Source organism: Taeniopygia guttata, chromosome Z (assembly GCF_048771995.1).
Source record: "Taeniopygia guttata chromosome Z, bTaeGut7.mat, whole genome shotgun sequence".
NCBI lineage: Eukaryota > Metazoa > Chordata > Aves > Passeriformes > Estrildidae > Taeniopygia > Taeniopygia guttata.
Genome location: NC_133063.1, coordinates 48,641,771 through 48,658,460, shown reverse-complemented (window position 1 = coordinate 48,658,460; position 16,690 = coordinate 48,641,771). Strand labels below are relative to the sequence as shown.

Below are 16,690 nucleotides of genomic sequence, written 5' to 3'. Positions count from 1 at the left end.
CTGGAAAGACAAAACATTCTCTGGAGCAACACAGCCACCTTTCCTGGCCTATAAATCCTGAGCAATGTCCACATGACAGGCGGGGCTCCCTTGGAATGGAGAGTGTGCTGGGTGTCCAAGGGAATGCTGTGACATGCCAGTACCACGGCTTGTCAGTGGCATTTGTTCTCTCCATTTAAGTTTGCTGCTGCAAAGTTTTCTGGAAACTTGTGGTGTTTTAACAGGAATTCATGTTACTATATGAAATTAGAGGCATTCGGTGTTGAAGGATGCAGCCCTTAATTTTGAGCAGTCTGGGTTGCATGAAGTTTGTTCTTCTTTCCTAGAAGAGCAGAAAGGGATCACCAAAACTGTATCTCCTGTCTGCTTTACACTCTTCTCTAGGCAGAAACTATGCTGCCTTAGGCTTATTGTGGAGTTCTAATAGTTAGGACTGCCTTTTACCCAGCAGTCTAGGCAAAACTGTACTGATAGTGATTACTTGTAGAAATATCGTTACCCTCATCCTGTTAGGCTTTTGTGTTGTAATCTTATTCCCCCTGGTCTTTTGAAGGCTGTTTAATAATTAATTTCTGCACTTGTATTACATTATAATTGCAGCAGATTCCCCCTCTCCAGTGTCTAAACAAGTATTTAATGTGCGGATGGAAGAAGTTCATTTAATCTTCTTTGATAATCCAATGCTTCCGCATTATTTCCCATCTTACTGATCCTACTTTTCTTTAATCTCTATACACTAAGTGATGCTATAGTGATGAAGTAAAAACTTTCTTGCATTGTTTTAAATCCAAAACCACAAGTCTTTGGTCTTGCACGGAGCTCAGCAGTTAAGCCACAACAAATTAGGTTCAAGACATCAAGCAGTGGAAAATTGCACAGTGACAGCAAATGAGTAAGTTTTCCTTCAGGCATTTGATTTGATTATTTAATGAGTTGTGCTGAAAATCATAGAAATGGAGGCCTGGTCTTCTATCATTCTCTGTTAGTCTGACTTTGCTAGCCATATGGAAGTCCCGTATCTGGGGAGTCCCATATCCCAGTATGGAATGTGGGACTTCCCAGAAGTCTCACAATTTAATATGTGCAGATAAGCTGTATTTCTGGGTGTTTCTTATCTCTTCTACCTGCCTTTTTTTTTCCCTTCTGCTTCACTGTCAAGTGTGAGGAGGTTTGGTTTAGCTTCAGCTGCTGAATTGTCAGGCATCCAGCACCTTTTGTGCTGTCCCCAAGGTTGTGCAAACAGGCATGAAGATGTGCACTGAGTTTCCAGTGTCTCAGTCCCCTTATGTGGACAAGGGCAGATGTCTCTCAGAACTCCTGGCAGGCATTGTTGTCCATGTCAAGACCTGGCTCTGTGAAGACCCAAAACCCCACTGCTATGGCTTGTTGTGCAAAGGCTCCAAGTCACTGCAGGCTTGTGTACAAAGAAATCTGTTGTGTAAGGGAATAAGCTTGCTTCTAAAGTGAAGGTGCTGCTGAAATTAAGGCAGATTTCTGATGTAGTTCCATATGTGCTGGGAGGCTGGGGGTGGGGGTGTGGGTGGGTTTATGTGGTTTTTTTTTGCTTTCCTTTCAATTGGAAGTGTTTCAGTGCATGTGTCTCAGGGGTCCATGGCCTGAGGAAACTCAAGCAGCCATGTCTTAAACTGTAGCTAGTAAGCTGTAAGATGAGATGTGGTCCTTCCAGAAGGGGATGAATCCAGACAGCTGCATGCTTAGGCAGGATTTTCCCTCTGTGACTTTGAAGGTACAGGCTATGGAAAAGCCTTCTAAAATGATTGTCTAGCTAGATCTTCCAGCCTGGAAGCAGCTAGAACAGGCTAATTGCTTTGTTAAGCAGCTTAGTTAATGGATAGGGTATATAGTCACCTCACGTGTGAGTGGCTGGGACTTTGGGATTGAAGAACAGCTCTGGGTAAAGGGAACTGGATTAACGTGTGTCGTCATAACTTCTTTTTAATTAAATATGTTCAGACATTGAGTTCGTTTCTTGAGTTGAATTCAAGTATGGCAGCAGACATACCCTTAGGGTATGAGTTCTTATGGATTGTGTTTTATGTGGATTTGTGTTATTTGCATGGGGCTTTTGCATTTCACAGTAATTTAAAAATACAAAATCGGATACAGTTGGTGTTTCTTCTTTATCTTCTTCTGTATGCTTCCCCTGTTGTAGCAGGGTACAACAATGTCAATAATGCTCTCTTCCTCTGCTAGATTCTGACAAGTGATAAAATTTCCAATCTTACCCTGTTTGGAATGCCTTATGCAACAGAGCATGATTACTTCATTCTCTTCAAACACTTATTTGAAATTCTGAAGCTGCAGCTGCAGCAGCTGCTAAAGCTGATGCTACTGAGATGCTGTCACTACAAATAATCAATTTGTGTTTTCTTCACCTTTGTGTGTTTGCAAGACTCTCTGTCCAATTTGAGGCGGTCAGTTTTTTGGATGCGTGAAGATTACACTGTTTGATCAGAGTATCATGTGCTGGAGACCTAGGTCATGGAAGGTTCCCAGCCCTTGTGGGACTGGGAGATGCGGGTATGTGTGACAGTCAGTCTTTTATATGAATGGTGACAAAATGTTTGAGAAGAAGAATGTTTAGCTTCTAAACTGAGTGTTACAATGGGAGAATGAAAAGCTCAAATGAGGAATGAATTCCATGGTAGTCTGTGCACTGCCTGTCAATAGGATGTTGTGGAGAATTGCTCTCGCTTTTGACTTTTCCTTTAAATTATGCGAGATCTGAACAGGCTAGTACTCACTCTAGTTTTGTTTCTTTTTTTTCTTTTCTCCCCTTTCTCTCAGAGCAATTTGTGAAGACAATGCCAGAGTACCATGTGGTTCATCCAGCAAGAGTAGATGCAAGTGGGCATTTTCTTTCTTTTAATCTACACCATCATATCCCCAGTGTGAGGAAGAAGAGATACCTCGGAAAAAGTGAAAATGTGGTCTACTACAAAATTAATCACGAGGAGAAAGATCTGTTTTTTAACTTGACTGTCCACATGGGATTTCTTTCCCATAACTACGTAGTAGAAAGGAGACGTGGCAACCACACCAGAGCGAAGATTTCAACTCGCTCAGGAGTTAATTGCCACTTCCTTGGCACAGCATGGCAGCCTGGCTCTGGCAGTGGGACAGCAGCGATCAGCGCTTGCAGTGGCCTGGTGAGTGGTGTGATCTTTGCTGGGGTTCTGGGCTATTTGTGGTGTCATTAGAGCTGAGCTGGTATGAATATGTCTGCTAAGAAACAGGATGAGCCAGTCTGTTACCTTACTAACTCAGAAAGAATGTTTAATTCTATGGATGTTAGGATTTTTGAAGAATCAGAAAATCAAAAGGTGATGCTGAGGCCTGAGGCCCCTTGGCATTTACTTTTAGTTAGGTTTTTTTTTTTTTTTTTTTTTTGGTGATCTGGACTGAAGGTTGCTATCAGTAATACAGCTTGAAGGCATCCAAATATCGAGTCATTGCTTTGATTCCATTAGTAGTTGGATTGTCTATCCAATGCATCTGGATATGAGCTTCTGTTCTGTTTTCCTCTAAAAGGAGTGTTGCTCAAGTACACTGAAACTGCTCTGTGAATCGCACCCATTGATGGCGGGTTGGGAAAATGCAATTGTTTCCCTGTGAACTGCTCTGCAGCTTCAGATAAAAATTATAGGTTAGATGCAACCTTAGCCAGAGCTTTGAATTCAGGTGTTAACCACTGCTAGGCGTCTCTTATGTCAAAAAGCGCTTCTAGGGATGGAGCTTGAAGTCAAACATTTCTCAGTATCCTGTGGTTCACACTGAGACAAGGAGATGGAAACCTTTTCTTTTCAATGCTTTTTGTTTTTTAATCACGGCCATTGCTTTAGTTTGTGCTAGAGCATGAGGCTGAGTATGCCTTTCTGGAGGGGAGGAAGGAACAAACGGCCTGAGTGTGAAGGGGATGTAGCGAGGTGTGTAAACTGGCACGTGTGATGTGAGAGAGGGAGAATCCAAAGGGTTTGTGGAGTGTGCAGGCAGAGATGATGATGAGAGGCGTGCAGCACTGATGTGCTCTTCTGCCTTGACTTCACAAGCCTGGAGCAGTGAATGACAATGTTTGAGGGCCCCTGAAGCAGAGGACGGATGCCTTTTGGCCAACACGTCTCAAATCTGTAGGTGGCTGGGGGCTGGTGCTTAATTTCTGAGCCTGAACACCAGGGCAAGTGAAGTAAGTGTAAAGTGTAACCTTTCACTGCTAACCTGTCAGTGTCAAAGTGTGTTCCTCACTGTTGAGCTATGTGGAGATTTCAGAAACTACGGAAAGTCTTCTGGCAGTGTGTGAGAAACAACATGAAGACAGCACTGGTATATATGAAATAGGAAACTGGAGTTCTTGGAAGTGCTGATAACACATTTGGCAGGTTTCCTGGAGAAACAAACCATTGCTTGAGGCCAGAAGTTGCAGACCCACAGGTATGAGGATCAGGGATTTTATTTTCTAAGTTACATTTCCAGTGGGGACCGGCTTATCAAAATTTCTCCAAAACGTGCTTTAGTCATACAAGGTAAGTAAAAGGAGATATGATGATACAAGTAGTTACTTTGCTTGTTTTGTTTTTTGCTTTTCCAGAATGTCTTTGTTATTTTTCAGTAGGATGGGAGTTTGAAAATGAGGTGCTAGATCTTCATTACATCTTTGGAAGTATTTAGTCTGCAACAAGAACTAAAAAAAAATGCAATTTGCATTTTAAATCCAGCTTTGTAATATCTTTTAAAGTTATCCTTTCATTTGTGTTACAAACTTCTTGACTTTTATTTTCACTTGGAGGTTTTGATAAAACACTTGAATCAGAAAAATTACTGTTGAGGTTGTGTGTTCCCAACCTGTCTCAAGATGAAACTTTCAAAATATATTCATAAATTAATTCAGGTTGAATAAATGAATTTTGCCTCTGGGTAAAAGCAAGATGGTTTTGATGTTTTGATTTTTGAAGTCCAGAAGTTGTTGCTCTGAAGAGGTTGCAGTAAGATTTGGGTGTGTATCTTGATTCCCCTGGGTGCCACAAGCTGGGGAAAGGTGATTTAGCTTGCCTTTTCCCTGAAAACTTTTGAAAAGATCTAGTGTCTTATGAAAACATCTATTGATTAATAATTTTGTTGGCTATGAGCAATGAAATCTGATTTTCATATTAAAAATGTAACATTTTTGAAACTTTTTTTTTTGTTTGTGGTTGTCTCCACATTTCTAAGGTCTAGTGTTGATTTTTTTTCATCTTGATGATCCTCAGTTTTTTGTTGGCATCAAGTCTATTTCTGTCTTGTTTTCTTTCTAGGATGAGTTGTATTTTTCTATTGAAAATATTTTTTTCCATTTACTCTTGTGAAGGAGGGTAGGAGAATGAAGGAGAAATGAGAATGAGTAAACACTATGAAATTATAGAAACTTGCTTCAGATACTAAAGTAATATATGGCATGAGGAGAAATTAATAGATTGTTTGCTGTAGTAAAACTATGCTGATATGCTCAAGCCTCATAACCTAAGAGCTGGTGAAAACCAGTGTCTTAACTTTTAGATACTGGGAGCGGAAATGTTAGTGATGCTCCTTCCCTGATGCTATTTGGTCTTGACACTTCAAGTTCATAATCAGATTAAAGCATACTGTGCTTTTGTTGCTAAGGCATTTTTTTAATAAGCTCAGTGAAGCACCACGTGACAGTGATCCCTAAACTTCAAATTTTTGTCTTTCTTACTCATTGGAGGTGGTTAAAAAATACATATACAACAGGAAAATACTGATTGGATTAAATGAATATGTTTTATGGAATAGTCTCTTGTTTGTCATTTTTAGTGTTAAATGGTTGCATTATTATTTTGTAATTTTGCTCAAGTGAATTGCTTAAGAATATGTCCACCCCCACTTTACAAATGGTGGCCTGAATTGAAGCAAAATAAAATCCTAAAGATGCCTGTGGGAGGGGAATCCTAGTACTAATCCTCTTTGTGGAATACCAGTTTCTCATTTTGAGCCTGTTTGATTTATATTTGACCACTTCTTAATTTCCAGGACAATAGTGGTGTATAAGAACTAAAAAAAGATGTGTGCTATAGGTTTGTGTTTGTCATAAAAATCACCCATATGGTGCACTGAAAACAGAAAATCTAGAAATGTATTTTCATCTCACTTTAATTTTCACTTTGGAATGTATTCCTACATCCCTTGGCATTAAACAGACATTGCTGATGTATTTTTTTTATGTTCACAAAATGGCCTGCAAGGGAAATAACAGAATGATAGATGTGAGATATAAGAATGGGTGGCGCAGTCATTGTGTGACATTGTTCTTAAAAAAACAAAAAAAAAAAGGAACTGTGTCTCTGTTTTCAGAAGTATATATGAGAAAAAAAGATTCATAAAGGGTTTTGATCAGATTTGGGCAAGGGGATACAGAGGATAATTAGCAGAGATCTGGAAGAAATAAGATGTAATTTACAAATTCATTTTTTTCTTACACCTTGTGAAACTTAGTTTCCCTTTGATGCTAAATAGATCATGACCTTCTTAGCAGGTTGAAGAGCATGATGCTGTAATCTCTGTCTCTTCCTCTATGGGTCAGTTGCTTAGTAAAGTCTTTTGCACTTCTGAGCCTTTTTGAATAGTGCATGTGTTAACATGGGCAGAGTGGGACAGACCTCGCTGTTTATTTTGGGTCACACTTGGATGAGGGAATCCTGGAGGAGAAATCACTACTAGAACACATCATAGTGTGGCACTTGGAAGGAGAACAGACATGAAATCACTTAGATACCGGAAAATTTCCAAGATGAAGTGAAGGGAGAAATTTATTTCGTTTTATATCTTTGAGTGAAAATGATATTAGGATTGGCTGTCTTGGAAGACTATTTAGGGCACTCTTCTAATAATGCTTTGAGTTTTCCCAGTGCCTTTCTACGGAAGGCTACAATGAACTTTCCTAATACTAATTTCTTAATTGTCAGTTGTGTGCTAGTCCTGAGAATCCCTTGTCTTGGAGCAGTGGTATCAGCTTGTCCTCTCAGTAGAGCTGGGAGTGAGCAAAGCCCAGTGAAGTTGAATGAACATCTTAGGTTTATATGCACCAAGTTCTATAGAGCTGGGAAGTGAGTTTTTCTCTTATAGTCTATCCTCTTCATTAGGAACAAGGCCCTCTTTTATCCATCAGTAACACAGACATTGTTTATAGTATTTTTAGATGACAGAACATCATTAAGGCTTTTTTTCTTGACACTTGTTTACAGAGCAGAACTGTCAATCAACAGTTGCTTCAGGGAATGTATTTATATTCAAAGGCAATGCAAGCATTAGCATGGAAAAGGCAGGAGAGTGGAAGCACATTAGTATGGAAATCTGTGCACTTGTATCTGGCAGGGTCCTGGCCATACAGGACCTGTGGGAAGATCCTGCTTTGGCTGTCACCAGCTAGTCAGAGGGTTGCCTCTTTCCTAGGGGTCATCACTATTTTTAAGAAGTGCCTTTGAAATGATTTTTGGAAAGTTTTCCCCACCTCCATTCTTAGCTCTGTGCTGAGCCACAGGGCAGACCTTTGTGGACCTTTAGTTGGTGGCTGTATGACTGTGTGGTAGCTGGTAGGAGATGCTCCAAGTGGGACCTCTCTGGGCACATCTTTGTCTGTCCTGACACCTGTGAGAAACTTGTCACTGAAGTGGAGTGGTGACCGAATTCTGCTTGAATGTAGTCGTTCTCTATTGCAGGATATCACCGTTGTATGAAGCTCAGAATGAGCTCATACAATTCCACCTGTTTTCTCAGCGTAGCTTTTATCTTTTGCAGAATTGCATCAGTTTGGGAGAATTCAGCATAGTCTCTGTTCTCCTGCTACATGCCAATAGGCTTTTATAGTTGGTGTGAGATGCTTTCTTTATGTTGACACACATGTTGCTGTTTTACAATCTGTCCTAAGTTGAACAGTTCTGTGCAGGTATCATAACGGTATTTTACTAACAGTGGGCTCTGTGGCAGTGGTCTAATACTGCTGTTTAGACTTTCCTCTCCTGTAGATACAGAAAGCATCCTTCAACATGTTGGACTTGGTATTTTCCTTAGATGAGGTTTGAGAACAAAAGAATCTTTAAAACAGTTTTATAATATTTGTTCTAACATAATGGAAGAATAAAATGTCTTGCTAAGCTTATAATATATATTTTTATCTGCTTCTGTATCTCCCAGCATTTGTGCTTGTTTGATTACTAACAATTGTTTGTTAATCTGTTGTTAAAGGTAGTTACCAGGGTTTAGCAAAGCTAAAATGCTACACAGTTCACTCCTATAGCCCAGAAAAATATCCGTGTCTTTTTATTCACTTGTAGTACACATGCTGCTAGTAGAATTGTTCCTCTTCCAATGGAAATGTCTTTGATTATTAAAAGTGGTAAAATGTGGCAGTGAGAAGACAGTTAAGGAAAGGGGGCATGTAATGTTTTCCTCACTTAAACTTTTGACCACCTGAAATTGGATTCAGTGCTAATCCCTGACCTGTGACTGGACACCCCCAGAACACATTTGGGCACGTGTGCTGTTTAGGTGGCTGTTCTAATTTTATGAGTTGAATAGGAATGTATTCCTGTAGTGCTTCATGAGATACATGAATTCCATTCTGTGAACAAGGCTTCTGGGAGACAAAACCACAAGTTCTTCAAGGGTCTTCTGCTCTTCTCTCATCTCTCCTTTCTTCCTCTAAGACAGACTCTTGCATCCTTCTTTGTCTTTCCCCTGAGGGATGGGACTGGGTGGGTCCTGCTTGTGTTTGGAAGTATGGCCATGTCTGCCTTCCTGCCAGTTGTATCTTCCTGCTTAGGTGTCAGTGACATCTCCACCACAGCCTCTTTTGGTTTGTCCGGCAAGGGATAATCCGGCGGAACCAAAATGCAGGAATATGGTGTTTGGAGAATGGGAGGAATGAAGTCAAGCTGCCAGCATTTTCCTTGGGGATGAGAATTGTTCCATGGCTGGATACCATGGAATTTCCACAGTCTGATGATTGCAATTTGGCTTGTTCTGGCAATCCTAAAGAAGGAAAGACCTGCCAGCTGACCTGGTTGTGCAGGTTGTGACCTGCTGTACATCTCTTCTCACATGCAGTAGTATGGAAAATACTGCAAATAGAAAAATATACACTGAAAGTAAATGCAATTTTTGCTGTGCACCTGTTGTGTTTTGATTGGTTTGCCTTGTGTCTCCATTATGGTAATAAATATCTGGGTATTTCCTTCATCTGACTAGTGTTATGGTTGCTTTGCATAGTTTTGTTTTTCTTTTTGAAGATGATCCAAAGGCAGGGTGTGTGGTGGTCTGTGGTGGTCTACCCCCATCCCCCAATAAATTCATAATTCAAACTTCCATTAGTATTTGCTGCAGTACTTTAGCATCCATCGTTTTCCTTTGTGTTTGAGCTTCAGCTATCCATCTGCCAGCTCCCTTCCCCCAGTCTTTTGTCTGCAAAAATACTTTAATTGGCAGGTCAAACGAATCTCATCAGTGATCTCAATACATGAGAATCTGGCTGTGTCTGCTTTTGGCCTTATCACCTTTAACCAATATGAAGTTCTTAGACCAGAAACTGACTGGAGCTTTTATAACATTGTGTTACATTTCAGTGGAGGAGTCATATATGGGGTAGGTTAAAATAAGGATTGGTCTTTGTGATCTGGTTTGGATGGAGATTTAGAATGCTCCTTTCAGATAATGACTTTTTGAGAATATGAAAGGATGACTCTTATAAGGTAGTTTTAAGGTATCTTAATCTCTTTTTAAAATATATATCTATATATTTGCTAATTATTTATGAATAATGTTCATGTGCAGAGCTGTCAATCATCTTTCCAGTTTCCGTGAGTCTTTGTAATCAATGTACTATGTCATGATTTCATTACTTTGGTGTCTTTTTATAAAACATTTATGTTTACTGAGGGAAACCTGTGAGATTCTGACTTCAGGATGCAAAAGTAAAAAATATGCATAATGTCTATTTTGCTTTGATTCTTAATAATGTAAGGTTTGTAAAATGGTCTGTTCTTTATTTCTTTTAGTATCTTCTATTATATTTGGTGTCAAAGCCATTAAATTCTTAAGAATTTTGCAGGTAAAGGTGGGAACTTTTGATCAGTGAAAGATGGACGTGCACATTCAGCTTAGCCAGTGGCTCAGCACAGCTGCAGGTCTTTACTGAGTGAGGTGCAGTGCTACCCATGTCCCTGCTGATGGTGAGGAGCAGGGAGAGTTCAGGGGAGATTGGAGGAAATTACTTTGACTGGGAAAATGGAGCACATGTGAGAAGCAAATCTGTGGGGGACCAAGGCTTTTTTTTTATAGAACTTTTTTTTTTTATTTACTTCATTTTCATGATGGCCTCTTCAGTTCTGTTTGTCTGTCAGAGAGGAGCAGCTGCAGTCTGCACAGTGTCAGTATCAGAATGTGGTTATATTTGCCCAACGTCAGACATACATAGGCACACAAATCTGTATTAATACATGTAGCTCTGTCACTGCAGAACAGCTCCACTGCAGCTAAAGCTTTTGGGTTCAGATCTGTTTGTGAGCTGAGAAAGCTTCTGTCCTGTTGTATGTATTTCTTGGGGTTTTTTTTTTTCCTTAACAATCTGATGCTTAACAATGGACTTACCCAACTTATTTGTTAATTGCAGCAGAATTTAAGTATTTAGTGATTTAGTCTTTGATATGTAGTTGCTTTTGGAGAAGGACAAGCATTAAAAATGAGTAAGTAGTCATGAAAATGCTTGTGGCTATATTTAAACTCATTCATGGTGTGTTCCAGTTCTCACGGCAAACAGCATATCCCTAATAAACTGCTTGTTGATGTATAGAAAGCTCAAGAGTAGACCTAGTTAGAACTCACAGTAAAGGCTCATGCAGATGCAGCTTTGGGTTTCAAGATTCCTTTTTTCAAGTTTCACTCCTCCCTCCCACCCCCTTTTGAAATGTTTGAAACAAAGGCAATTTTAAATGATCAGTCTAAACTTGAATATCTGCTAATTTTTTTGCAGTGTTAATTCTGTCTGTTTCCTTATCTAGAACAGTCATTGACCAAATCTGGTCAAAACCATAAAATGGAGACTGTGGATAGGGTGAATGTCTATTTTACCAAGCATTCTCTGTTCAGCAATGACTAAGTAAATGTGCGGATATGAGTGAGAACATGGCAGTTGGCCATCTCCCATTTGGTCATTTGTGCTTTTGTTTTCAAGTCAGATAAAATTTGTGGTGGAAAACCTATTGGTGTATTTCACACATTATCTGGGTACCCCTTTACTCAGTGTTAGAAATATATATTGTTACATCTGAATTATAACACTTCAAAAATAATTTAGATGTATCTTCATTTGTTTTTCACTGGCTTTTTCTATTTGTTTTATTAGTTTTATTTGATGCTTCTTGGAGTTGTTGTCATGGAGAACACAATGAACAGTCAGACACTGAGCACAGTGTTTGAGATGATTTACTCAGTGACATAGTGTATTCCTAATTATTTTTTATGTTTCTTGATAAATTCGAGACACTTGCCAGTTTTGTTGGACAGCTGTTAAGATTAGTTTATTATATAGTTCCATTTTTTTTTCCTCATGAAAACAGCAGCTCAGGTTCTTTCTGCACAGTAGCAGATAAATTAGAGTCCATATGCTGCTTTTCCGCCCTTGCTGTACAAGTGCTGTATCAATTTTCATTCATCTATTAATTACGTTTGTTTTTTTTTTCTTTCTTGTCCAGCTGCTCACTCTCAGGAGTTTTCTGGCATTCATTGGTTGTCCTTTGTCCTTATTTGAATAGCTTCTTAGAGTTTTCTAATATCCTGTATAGCAGATGGTAAAATAAATTTTAATCCAGATGTTAAGACAAGGAAATTGATTGAAGGTGAAGAGTCATAGCCAAGATGCTTCATTATTAATAAAAAACCCACATAAGCCATTAAGTTGTTTTTCCAAATGAAATAATACAAAATTGCTGAATTGCCAGCTGTGAGATATAATCTATCATTTCAGTTGTCTGTGTAGAAGATTGGTAAATTTGTAGACAATGAGGAATTTTGAATGGCAGGGAAGTAAATGGGTAAAATGAGCAAATGGTGGAGAAGAACTTCAGCAAAGTGATGAGAAAGTAGCCTTTAATTCAATACATAATTCAAACCTTCCAAAGTGGAAGGTTTCCAGAACATCTGGAGGTCAGTGTGTGTTTGTCCTTTTGTCTTTGCTCTGTTCTTGCAGCCTTTCCATAAAAATCTGCTTGTGTCTGCTGATGAAGCTACTGGGCTGGAAGGATCTTTAATTTAATCCAGTCTGGCCATTGCTGTGTTCTTATGGCACAGGGTTTACAGCAGGCTTTCACCAACCTGGAGTATTTTTTCTGTATCTGTTTTTTAATATAGATACATTCTCTTGAAAGTTGTGTGTGGAGTGGAAAGCAACAATTGGTTATTGCTGCTGCCATGAGGCATAAGACATTCTTTTGAATACAGGTTCTTTCTGGCTTTATTTTCTATCTGGAGTCTGGATGTCGTTTGTTAGATCTTTGTGCTCAAAGAGCTAAGTAGATCTTTATGTTTGTTAAACTGTTTTTGCCATGCCTATAGACAACACCAAAGTGTTTGAACTGCATTGCCTGCATATTTTACAACAGGTGTTGCCTTTTTCTGAGTAACTTATAATCAAAAGGAGAAACTGTATTTCTTATTACATCTTGTCAGTTTAGAGTGGCTGAGTACTTGATGAGATTTTTGGATATATCTTTATATAATGTTTTTAAATTACAGCTGGTGGGAGATGCTTGTCAAAAAACAACAGGTGTGTTATAATCCTTTTTTCATCAAAATGCACAGCACATGCTACTGCTGCTTCTTGGAAACAGGACCCCAGTCCCAGCTGTCAGAAAAAATAAGGATAAATTAGAAAAGTACAGGTTTCTCCTTACACAGAGAACTACATGTTTCTTATTTTATTGCTAGCTGAGCTACAGAGAGAGCATGCTACTTGTTTATCCAATTAAGTGTTTTCTTTCAAATCAGGAAATGGATTTCACTTGGCTTTGGAAAAGAGATCAGAAGTCTGAGAGTAGTAATAGTTCAGGAGAGAAGTGCCAAGGAGTTTTATGAAGCTAAATGACCATTACTGCACCTGTGAAAGCAATCCAACTCTAAGGAGGGAATGAAACAGGAAAGTGTAAATTAGCTATCACTAACCACAAAGCCTCTGCCTGCAGTAGCAATCACTGCCTTCTAGGAAATTGGTAGCCGTCTATTCAAAGAATATAAAATTTAATATCAATATTTTAGTAAGATAAAATAAAAGATAACATTAAATTCATTAAATGTCATGCCAGATCATCAGCTACAGTTATTTACCCAAGTGAGGTTTTAGGCTATAAAATTTATTTTGCACCAGTATTCTGAATTGCTTTAGAAAGGAGTATTAGCTCCAGCCCAGTTGTGCTATCTTTTTGCCCATTTTCTCATATAATTAGGACGTGTCATCTTCTGGCGAGGCAGCAGAGGAGCTTTCAGCATAGTCTCTTCATGTTATGGCTGTGAATGTTGCTTTATATGGTACTGTTATGTTACAACTTAACTAGTTAAGTTGATTATCATAACACTTCTCAAGAAATGTGTTCTTTAAAGGACTGAATGACAATTAGATATTGTCAAATATAAACAAGCCAAGTTTGTTTATGTCAAGCTTCATTATGGAGACTGGAGCTAGCTGAACTGAGTTGTGTTTTTTCATTCTTTATAAATGTTCTGTGTTTCCCCATTACTAAGAACTTCTATTCTTTGTACTATAAAGTCCTGTGTAACAATTGAATTGAAAGGCATTATTCATCCAGACAGTCCAGTGTGAAGATTAAAGATGCAGAACATAGAGATGAAGTGATGTACAAAGTCTGTAAGTGGATAAACGGTGTGCAAATTAGAAGCCCAAATGAGAAAAACACATTAGACATAATAGCTCTGATTCTCACAGTGGATGGATTTCTGTGAAGTGTAGGAATTTGTGAATTGTCCGTCTCCTATTGGCATTCTTAGCCCTCACACAGGCTATTTTTATGTACAAATCAGGAGATTAGAATGATCTAAATTAAAAAAAATAAAACAAAAAATTCAAAGAAGAAAACCTCCACAACCCACTCTCCTTCTCCCAAACCGTTAAGCTTCAACCAAGTTTCTTAGGGCTTAAAAAAAAAAAAAAATTAACCAGATTACAAGACAAGATCTGTTCCAGAGTTTAACCTGAATATAGCAGTAGGTTGGCCTGTTTATCTGTCTAGGATCTGCAGCAATGCCACAGAGAATGGAGTTGTACTGTTCACTGTCATTTGTCATTCCACTGTAGAATTAAATCAGGTCACTAATTTATAATTGCATTGTGCATCTACCGCTGGTGAAGTGCCACCATTGCTAACTGGAGTCCTGTGAGGCATTTGGTAACTGCCCATCATCCTCCCTACCCATATGGCTGCATCCCAGTAACTGGGCTAATAACATCTGGCAAGGTGAGTATGTGTTTATTTGTGTTTATTTTATTTACTCTTGTGTATTTGGGATGCATCAGGAGTATGATAGCTCTGCAGTTTGGAGCACTGTATTGCTTAGGGTGACACATTGCAGTTTCGTGGTATTATTGGGAGAAAAAAGACTGTTCATGTGGTCCCTTAAGTCTCTGTTCTGTGTCTGTTTTTATTTAAAATTTTCATTGACTCTCATGGGACAAGAATCAATGTGTGACGCAGTTTGCTCAGGATGCAGATCTAGAAAGTATTATCAGTATGGAGAAGGACCAGGATATTGTATTGTTAAACCAGGAAATGGTAGACGTGAAGTTGAAGAGAGGAAAATTCAAGTCTCACAGTGTGGAGTCTAGAGTCACAAACCTAGCAAATAATAGACATTTCTGCCTTAAAAGCTCATCTCTTAGAAGTGTGGAGCTAAGACTTGAATATATTTGCTTTATACTTTGTGGACTTTTTGGAGGGTAACTTGTTAGTAGAAGGATGTTACTTTGGAGGAAAAAAAAAAAAAGAAAAAAGATCCTAGGATTTCAGCAGAGATTAGAAAAATATGGGAAAATGTGACTAAAGGTTCACTGGGAATACACCAGGCATTTCTCATCACTCCATTTGAAAAACGGTAAGAATATGTGGGAAGTACCACATCTTATTTTACTATTACCCAGGTATTTGCTTTCAGCAGTTTTGAGAAATAGGATGGGGGTAAGAGATGTTGATCTGAGACCATCCTTTTCTTCATATATGAGAATTAGTTTTTGTATGGTAGAACTGGCAACTGGATTTGTAGATTTAGGGTTACCGTTTTTGTCTTGTTTCTAGCTGCCCAAGTTCTGTTTTGAACACTGGGACCACAGTGATTTGTGAGGATTGAGAGTCTCTTCTTGAAACAAGCAGGATGATATCCTTGGGAAGACCTGGAAAACTAAGAAAACATAAATAAAGTTTTAAATTTAGCATTAGTAGCATAAGAGATAAGGTAACAGTGGGAGATGATTTATCCATACCTGGCCATATATGAAGGTGAGATTTCAGGAAGTCAAGACATCCCCTTTGAGCACTGCTCTGAAATCTGGTTGATAAACATCTTGTGGTCTTTGTTAACTTCAACCTTACCTTTCTTTTAAGGATACAAAAACTAAAATGAAGGTAATAGTCCAAATAATACTCCAAATGAAGATAATATTCTGATTACCCAAAGGTTTCTGAACGACATGAGATACCTAATATGAGCTAAATTAACAAACTTGTGGGTAACACAGGAAAGCAGGGGAGACGGCAAGTAAAGGAGAGACAGGACTTTAAGACAAGGGATGGGGGGGGGGCGGAAAGAAAATTAGTGTTATTCATGAAATTGATTGCAGAATAAAGGTCTTGGCAGCCATAAAGTTCTGTTGTCTGGGAACTGTTATGCATGGAAGCTGAGGCAGCATAAAGTGAGTACATCCAGAAGAGAGTGAGGGTAGCGATATTCCTGTAGGGCTTGCATCAAGGGGTGTTTTGCTGCGGTGTAACTCAGCTTTGCAGCCAGGGAACCTGGCACTTGCTGTTTGTGGCAGAAAAAGTTGTTCTGGGCAAAAGGCACATTGTCTAGGTTTGAAAAGACAGGAGTCTGTGAAGGAAGGCAAAAGCCTCCTGTGAAATTGAAAAGGTAAACCCCCTCCCTCTGAACTACCACAGTTTTAAAAAAGGCTCTCAGGCGAAGATATGGGAATGGGAATAACAGTTCTTTACTAGGAAAAAAACTAAATAAAAATAATAATAACAAAACAAATGTAATTAGTACAAACAAAACCAGTGATGGAGTCAGAAACCTGACACCCTGAGGAGTCAGGGTGTTGGTAGTAGTCCAGTTAAAATGGTGGCTGCTCCTCCTGGAGTGGCAGAGGAAATGCTGCTGAAGTGGTGATCTCTAGAAGGGTGTAGTTTTCTCTGAAGGTCTGGTAGTAGTGGGGCCTGGTCTTCCCCTGGGAATTCAGGAGAGAAGATGCTGCTCCTCTGGGAATCCAGCGAAGTGGCTGGTAGTGTCTCAAAAAGTGCTGATTTTATGCAGGTAAGAATGCTTGACTCCTCCCCTCTGGGTGGAGCATCTCACAATGGAATGGTGTAACTTTACCAGTCATGCAGTGAATCATTCAATAGTCCATTAA

At 39.0% G+C, this 16,690-nt stretch overlaps 1 protein-coding gene across 1 annotated transcript in view; it reads left to right on the top strand.

Moving 5' to 3' along the window:
- ADAMTS12 (ADAM metallopeptidase with thrombospondin type 1 motif 12) overlaps nucleotides 1-16,690 on the top strand; it is a 147,109-nt gene that overhangs the window by 2,231 nt on the left and 128,188 nt on the right. The window contains exon 2 of the mRNA XM_030257799.4: nucleotides 2,809-3,170. Within this exon, the coding sequence (XP_030113659.4) occupies nucleotides 2,809-3,170 (362 nt within the window). The remainder of the gene's footprint in view (nucleotides 1-2,808; nucleotides 3,171-16,690) is intronic.